The sequence below is a fragment of the Manis javanica genome, chromosome X, assembly GCF_040802235.1.
Source record: "Manis javanica isolate MJ-LG chromosome X, MJ_LKY, whole genome shotgun sequence".
Taxonomy (NCBI): domain Eukaryota; kingdom Metazoa; phylum Chordata; class Mammalia; order Pholidota; family Manidae; genus Manis; species Manis javanica.
In genome coordinates this window covers 134,789,035-134,797,377 of record NC_133174.1, presented here as the reverse complement: position 1 = coordinate 134,797,377, position 8,343 = coordinate 134,789,035, and the positions used below count along the sequence as shown (strand labels likewise).

The 8,343-nt window shown below is 40.9% G+C and overlaps 1 protein-coding gene across 1 annotated transcript; it reads left to right on the top strand.

Annotated features, from left to right (window-relative positions):
* The first annotated feature begins 5,446 nt into the window (after window positions 1-5,446).
* Window positions 5,447-8,064, top strand: LOC108405750 (melanoma antigen preferentially expressed in tumors-like). The gene is made up of 5 exons (XM_073227545.1): window positions 5,447-5,574; window positions 6,030-6,270; window positions 6,427-6,632; window positions 7,542-7,720; window positions 7,790-8,064. Exons 1-5 carry the CDS (start codon window positions 5,447-5,449, stop codon window positions 8,062-8,064), a joined length of 1,029 nt encoding a protein of 342 aa, XP_073083646.1.
* Window positions 8,065-8,343: the final 279 nt, after the last annotated feature.

Genomic DNA, 8,343 nt, shown 5'->3' with positions numbered 1-8,343 from the left:
CTGGGTTTTCCCCAGATGTCAAGGTGTGTATATCAGTGGGCCTTAATGATTTTAGGGCTTATACCATGAAACCGCCAAAGTGGTTTTGCTCCCTTTGTACGCGCATCATGTGAGGGCACACGGGGTCTCTATGTTGTACTTGCTACTGCTGGTGTTCATCTTGATCACTTGATGGAGGTGGTGGCAATTATGTTGCTCCAGGTAATACTGCTGTTTTCCCATTGTTAATGACAAATACTTTATCAACTTGTGTAGGAAACACTTTGAGGCTATGAAAATACCTGTTTCTTCTCAGACGTTTACTCACTGCTTTTAGAATCCATCTGGGGAATCTCGCCTACAACAGTTATGACCTAATGCTGACTTCCTATTGTCCTCATTCCTTTCACATTTACTTATTAGAATTCTGAAGAGCCATCCTTTCTCCCCCATTTATTTATACTTTTCGAGTTTTTTTCAAAATTTATCTCAAATTATTGATTCAGATAACTTATTGAAATTATTTTTATCATTCTGGACTCACAGACAACCATGATACATTATCAGTTATAGTCAAATTAGATCGTGATTAATTTTTTTCCTTGAATTGTTCCAGCTCTGGTCATTGGGAGCCCCTTTCAGTTTCTTAGCTTAGCTGTTTTCTTCCTCACTTCTCAGTGTGGTAAAGATAGTCATTTACAATATGGTTGGGTTCATATCTTGCTCTTTGTATTTGAGTTTGGGACGTGCCCCCACCCTGATTGATTCAAATTGTTCATTTAATTGTTGGGTATGGGAATCATTAGCACAATTCAGAGTCAAAAATGTCTTCTACCCAAAGGGTCACTTTTGTGTTTTAATATTCATTTGTGTGATTGCAAGTTTGAATCGTCATGTCTTTGAGGACCGTGATATATATTTTGTGAATCATCTGTTCATATCATTTTCTCATTTTTGACAGAACTTTTAGCCCTTTGTCCTTCAATATTTAAAAGTTCTCTATATATTTGGGACGTTACCCATTTGTCCATGGTGTATGCTGCAAGTCCTCTGTCTCAGTTTCTCAGTTTCCTTTTGATTTATTTAGGATGTGTTTGTCAAATATTTAAAAAATTTTTGTACAGTCAAATTAATCGTTCTTGTCTTTCACGGCCTCCTAATTTGAGTCACAGTTAGAAAGCCTTTCCCTACACTGAGGTGAAAGAAAAGTTCTGCATTATTTTCCTCAAGAACCTGTGATTTCATTTTTTTATGTTTAAATCCCTAACATCATTGCAGTTTATTTTCTGCAAGGTGTGTGATATGAATCTACCGTTATTTTTCTCTAAATGTCTCAGTTGATCCAGCACCATTTATTAAATGTGCATCTTTGCTTTGCCCCAGTGACGTTACATGCACCCCCCCCCCCTTTTTTAATACTAGAATTTCTGTATGTACCTGGGTACATCTCTGTGTTTTCTCTTCTATTCCATTCGGCTGTGTATCTGTCCAGGTACCAGTGCTATGATGTTGTAATTGCAGAGGCTTTACACCGTGCTTGAATGTCTGGTATCATTCCTCCCCTCTCGTAGGTTTTCTTTTTCATTTATATCCTTGGTGTTCTTGCATTTTTTAAACTATGAACTTTATTATCAACTTGTCTTACTCCATAACAATGTTTGCTGCTATTTTTGAGATTTTATTCAATCTATAAATTAACTAAGGGAGAATTGACATATTTTGAATGTTGAACTATTCTGCCCATGGACAGTGACTGTCTTTTCATTTACTCACTGTCACAAAGGAAAACGTTTTCGTTGTATAGATGCAATGACAATTCCTTGTCATTTGGAAAAACCTTTCCTTGTATCGATGTTCTTGCTAAGTTTATACCTGTACATTTAATCTTATGTGTTGCTGTCATATATGGGATCTTCCCTCCCAATATGTTCTCTCCACTGGGTTTTTGTGTGGTTATATCCCAAGACTATTGATTCTTTTATGTTAGCTATAGGTGCTGCGCCCGCACTGATTTTGATTATTGTTTCAGTTAATGTGTCATTGTTCTGTTGGATGGGCAGCTATACTGTAGTATCACTGGCTGGGACACAGAGACGGCTGTACCTCTTATTCTCCGTTCTTATAAATCTGATAGCTTTCTCTTGTCAACTGACGAATACTTATAGCACAAGACTGAGTAGGAATAAAGGAGTGGGCATCCGTTCCTTGCCTCCAGTGGTTCCCCATTTAATAAAATACTGGCATTAGGAATTAATTATGTATCTTCTTTCGTGTTTAGAAAACATCCCCTGCCGCCTATTTTCTAGACGTTTTTCTTTTCTTAACATGTATCGGTGTTGAAGTTTCCCAAAGGGTTGTTCAGCATCTCTGGTTGTCCTTAACTATGTTACTACCATGAGTGATATAAATGGAATTCCTAATATAGAGCCAACTTTGTATTAATGGAATAAATCCCACTTGGTCGCAGTGTATTAGTTTCTTAATGTATTATTGTTGGATGTTTGCTAATGTTTTATTTAGGATTTCATATCTACATTTTACCTATCAGTGTCATACTTGCTTCATAGGAGGAGTTAGGGACTTTTCCTTTCTTTCTAATGTTACTGAATAATTTATAGAGAGGCCATTGGTCCTGTGGCACCCTTGATACTTTACTGGAATTCACGTGTAAGACCACCTAAGCAAGATGCTACTTGGGCGTAATTGCGTAATAACTTTATTTCTTCTATGAAAATTGGCATATTTCTCCTTTTTAACACTAGAGTTAGCATTTTGTTAGTCTGAATTTCTCTAGGACAATATCTACTTCGTGTAGATTTTCAAAGTTATTTGCAAAGAGGTTGCACAGGAATTTCTTTTTTCTGTTCAATATTTATTTTCATTCTTCCACTTTTTCTTGTAAAAGTCTTTAGCACTCCGATTTTGCCTGTGATCACTACTTTACGTGTATCCCATAGATCCTGATACATAGTTTGTGTAACTTTAATTTAATTCTCCTCTTTAACGCAAAAAAATTTTAAACCAGAAACACTTTCCTGGTAGAAAAGCCTTTCTGTTGTCAGTTTGTGTTAGTAATTTTAACTTTTATTGCTTCGTGATTAGAAAGGACTCTTTGAGGTAGTTCTAATTTTAACTTTTTGTGCTTTGTGATAAGGAGGACTATTTGGTCTATTTCTAATTTATGGAAGTAAATGATGCCATCCCTGTTCAATTTGTATCAATTTTGACAAGAAAATATACTCTCTATTGTCAGAGCATATATGTGTACACATATAGTTTATTATGTTGTTTAGATTTGCTACATCCCATCCCAATTTTTTATACTACTTGATCTGTCTTATACTAATTAATTTATTAAATCAACCGTTTTTACCATATTTTTATCTATGTCTCCTTGCCTTTTTGCTTCATAAAAGTGTTTGCTGTGTTATTAAGTGTACAAATATTCCTAAGTGTTACATTTTCATTGTGAATCTTGGCTTTTATCATCAACATGTGTCCTTTGTCATGTTAACTGCTTTTAAAAAACTCATCCTGAACTACCCTGTTTTCTGAACTCTTTCCTGTCTGGTCCATTCTTCTGCACCACCCAGTATTATTTAAAACTCACCTACTGCATTATGACAAAATGTTTAAGTGTCTTTTGTTCTATTCTTCTGCTTTCTCTCATGTTTAATTGCACAACTTCTGTGTTTTCACAATATTGAAGCATTTCTGCATTAGTCTTCCCACCTTTTCCACCACCTAGATTTTGGTATTAGCTGTAACATGCTCACCATCAGATATTTTGGTGACGTTTTCCATCATCACATAGGGGATCACAATCCCAATTCATCTTTTAGAAGATTCTTGGCAATGAGCCTGTGAGGAGGCATATAGTAAATGTTTTTAAGTATGTGGGCCACAGCTTCTCTGTCACAGCTACTCAGCCTTGCCATTGCAGTGCAAAAGCGTTTATAGACAATACATCAACGATTGATTGCGTCTTTGTTCCAATAAAACTTTATTTACAAAATCAAGCGATGGGCTTGATTTGGCACAATGGGGTGCAGTTTGCAAAGCCTGCTCTAGTAGATACCTCAGAAAGCGCTGAGGGGTGCCGAATTCCCAAGTTCCTATGTGTTGAAAAACTTTCTCTATAGGCTGTGATATTTGAAGGACACTCTAGCTGGGATGGAAAATCTCAACTTCAGACTTACTTTTGGTTCACCTCTGTTTTTATAGTTTTAAAAGGATTCTGGTTCAAGCAGGTGTCATATCCTCAAATGCTTGTTTGAGTGCAATTCTGTTTGGAGTGTTGGCTTACAGTCTCCTGCTTTATGGTTGTTTCATATGTGTGAAATTTTTTTCCTCAACTTTTTTTTTTTTGTAATGGTTGCATGTAGGATTCCCCTTCCTTCTGCTCATGTGTATGATGTTGTGTTTTTTGCCAAGATTTCTACTTTAGTGATGTTATTGTGTCAGTATAGCAAAGTCCAGATCCTTTATTTATTTTGTTTTGATAAGGGAGGGAGAAGCTGTGATTGCTCTGATTTGTGGTTCTCTTATGTCTTGGAAGATCCTTCATTTTCCCCATTACCCAAGTGTCTGGGATGCTTCTCCTTTGCTCCTTGACTTTCTTATTCCCTAGAAGTTACGTCTTTCAACGACTTCACCTTTATACCCTCCTTACCATTTAAATGCTCCTATTCCAGATTCCTTTCCCTGTAGGTCCAAATCTCACCTTCCAGGACACCGTTTCAGTATTTTCAGACTTATTCTGCTGCAGTTTTAGATGAAGTTTAAGCCCTCACCATTTTCCTCCATCTGTCTGTCTTACAGCTTTTCTAGTTCTCTGTTTGCACACCAGGAAGCCTAGTGATGGGAGTGTGACAGCCTGTGTGCTGGAATTTCACGATTTTTGTTACTCCCAATTACGTTGAACTATGCACATTTTCTATGTGAAAGTAATGATCAGATTGTGGCTTTTGTGTAGATTTACATTTTCTTTCTGATTGGTCGGTATCCTTTTGGGAGGAAATGTAATGGGAGGAAGACAGCTTCGTGGTCAACATCATATTCTGCTAACTTACTTGTGATTTCCAGGGGCATTTTATCGTGTGTGTGTGTGTCTTTGTGTGGTGTGTGTGTGCACACACACACATACCTAAACACACAAGCCTATTTGTATTCTATCCCTATAGTAGGGGTCACTAGAGGTCACCATATATTTATTCAATAAATATTTTTTCTGTAACTGACATTGGATGCTGTGGATGTCCTGTTAGGATTTCTAAATACTCTTTACCCTGAAGCAGGTTCAAGATGGACAAGGAGCCCCACAGGCACTCTGCTAGAGCTTGCTGCAAAGAGTCTGCTGAGTAATGAGCAGGCTGCTATCCATGCCCTGGATGAGCTCCCAAGAGACCTCTTTGTTCCACTGTTCATTCCTGCCTTCTTGGGCAGGCATAAGGAGGTACTAAGGGCAATGGTGAGGGTTTGGCCCTTTCGCTGTCTCCATATCGGGACACTGAGTGTACAAGGGTCAGACTATGACATCTTGGAAGCCATGATTGATGGTCTGCAGCTCCTCTCTGCCCAGAACTCTTCTTCCTGGTAAGACTATATCCAGTAGCGGTAGAGTGAGTCAGCAGGAGAGTGTGCTGGAGCCTGGGGCAGGGGAATACCTAACAGTCTTCCCGAAGTAGCCAGTAGTGAATGCTGAAGATCTCTGTGGGGCTACTGGTCCAACACTTGGGGTCACCTTAACGACTCTAATGTCTCACAGACTTGATTACAGAATAGAGGTGACTGAGGATACCATGGGTGGGTTTATCTCCTGAGTGCAATCACATAGAAGAAGCGCATGGGCATTGATGTGGGAGAAGACCAGAGGTAAACTAAGTAGGGGGAAAAGAACGAAAGGTTCTTTTCTAGGAAAGGAATTCTTGGTGAATGACATATGCTGTGAGAAACCGGGGATAAAGGGTATTGTTCCTTCTCAACACTGATCTTGGGAGATTACATTACAATCGGCTACCTCTCATGTGTTCTGTCTCCTCTCCTTACAGGCCCCCAAAACTGAGGCTCTTAGATTTGAGGCAGGGCCTGGACTGTAGGATAATATGCCCTGAGATCAGAACCACATTCCGGCCCTGCTTTTGGTCTTGTGCTTACTCTCAGAACTCTACTCTTAGAACAGAAGAAGCCCAGCATAATGTCAGGTGCCAGGGATTTGATAATTCAAAATCGGAGCCTCACTCAGCCTCGCAATCTGTGGAATTACTGGTAGACCTCTCCCTTGGCCTAACCGTGAGAACACAGAAATTTGTTTCCTTCCTGCAGAGTAAACTCAGGGAGAGCTCTGGGACTTTGCACCTCTGCTGCAGACATTTGAAAATTTTTGACATGTCTGCCCACAGAAGTATGCTGCAGTTTCTGGATCCACAATGCATTGCTCACCTTCAGGTAGATGAGGCTCTTTTGAGTGAAGTAAACACTTGTGTGCCGCAGACGGTCCACCTGTACAACCTTCGTGTGTCTAACATCCGCTTTACATGTTTTACGGAGACACACTTCCAAACTTTTCTCAACTATCTTGGGCAGCTGGACAACCTCCAAGAGCTCGACTTGTATGCCTTGTTCCTCAAAGATCGATTGCCCAGACTTCTCAGGTGAGCTGGTGGAAGGAACCTGGGTTCCCTGCTTACCCCATGAGTAAGAGAAGAGAAGAGAGCATGCTTAGATATTCCTAAGCTCCTTGTAAAGTATTTCTCGTTCCGCCTTAGCATGGGAAGTGCTGGGAATTAGCATTTGGCCAGGCTGGAGAGAGGTACTTCATGGTGAGGAGAATGACAAGATTGGAAAAGGAAGCTGTGCTCATTCGTGCATTCATTCATTCAGACAGCCATGTGTAGACTCTAGGATGAGTGTCTAAGTATACTGGTAAAAGTCTCAGTCCTGGTGGTGTCTACAGCTCTCTAGTGAGCAACAGGAGGCGTTCAGATGGAAACAGTCTTACGCTGTAACACTGCTGCACAGCCCCCTGGACTGGCCACAGTAGTTAACCCTGCCAGATCCTCTTGCTCCTGTGTTTTCCCCAGGGCTTAGACACTGAATGGAGGGGCCGTCATCTGGGAACCAGTCAAAGGGAGCCTTCAGTTGGCTGCCTTCCCAGACCTGTCCTCACCATGTAAGTGACAAGGAGTGGCCATTGATGATGTTGTATATCCTAAGTGCATACAGTTTTTTTTTTTCATTTAATCTGCTGCAGAACTCTGTAACAATAATTACTGGTGTGCACATTTTAAAGATAAAGAACATGTGTCTTCGAGTGGGAAAGTAACTTTCTCATGGTCACAAATATATTTAGTTTGATTCCAAAGCCCACATGACTAAGGACTGTTGCAAAATAGGCACAGTAGTGACCCTTGGGGAGGGCCCGGGATGGGACTAAACCTAACCAAGCAATAAGATATGTGCAGATTATTTTATTCTGGATCTTAGGTGCCTGTTATTTAGGGCTCACTGCCCTGGTCCAACACTCATTCTTCTGAAATAACCTTTCTTTTTTCTCTCTGCAGCGTGCTGCCACCTCAGCTGAAGACACTGACTCTGTCTTACTGTGGACTTTCTAGCATAGATGTCACCATCCTGTCCCAGAGCTCTCAGGCCACCCACCTAAGGCAGTTGAATCTCAGTCACAACCAGATATTCTCAGAGTCTCATGAGCCCTTCCAGGCTCTGCTGGAGAGGGCCTCAGGTACCCTGCAGCATCTGCAAATAAATAATTGCCTGTTAACTGATTCTACTCTCTCTGCTCTCCTGCCAGCTCTGAGCGACTGTTCGTGCCTCCGTGTGCTTAGCTTTGCCTCCAACCCCATTAGAATGCCTATGCTCATGAGCGTTCTGCTGCACCTAACATCCTTGATGGAGCTGAAGCATGTGATTTATCCCGTCCCGCTCCATTGCTACAGACAATGGGATGTTTGTGGCTATTATGACCAACAGAAGTTGGCTGAAGTTCAGGCCCAACTGAAGGCAATGCTGCAGGCGGTACAGCGGGATGACATGCAGTGGACTTCTCATACTGCATTATTACCGTAGTGCAAGGAGTCGTGTCAGCACTGATGTGTGGCCACAAAAGTGTTGAGTGTTTTGCTTGAAGGCCTAATTTGCAGAGACCCATGTACAATTGTACTGTTCGGGGAAACGGGGCTCAGCGAGATTGGCTGTGTCCTTGACATCTGTGAAAGAGGAACTGTAAGAAGGAAGGAGAGGAATTTGGAAGCTCCTGTGGATCTGTTGCCCGTCGCCCTCTACATCCTCAAGAAAGATCAAGTCCCTGATCTCAAACCACTCAGAGTAACAGCTGCTCCTGGGTTT

Excerpts from the sequence above, each read along its gene's own strand:
- LOC108405750 (XM_073227545.1), top strand. The coding sequence starts at position 5,447 with ATGGTGAGGGTTTGGCCCTTTCGCTGTCTCCATATCGGGACACTGAGT. Across the intron at positions 6,633-7,541 it reads CGATTGCCCAGACTTCTCAG|CGTGCTGCCACCTCAGCTGA; the intron begins GTGAGCTGGTGG and ends TTCTCTCTGCAG. Across the intron at positions 7,721-7,789 it reads TCTGCTGGAGAGGGCCTCAG|CTCTGAGCGACTGTTCGTGC; the intron begins GTACCCTGCAGC and ends CTCTCCTGCCAG.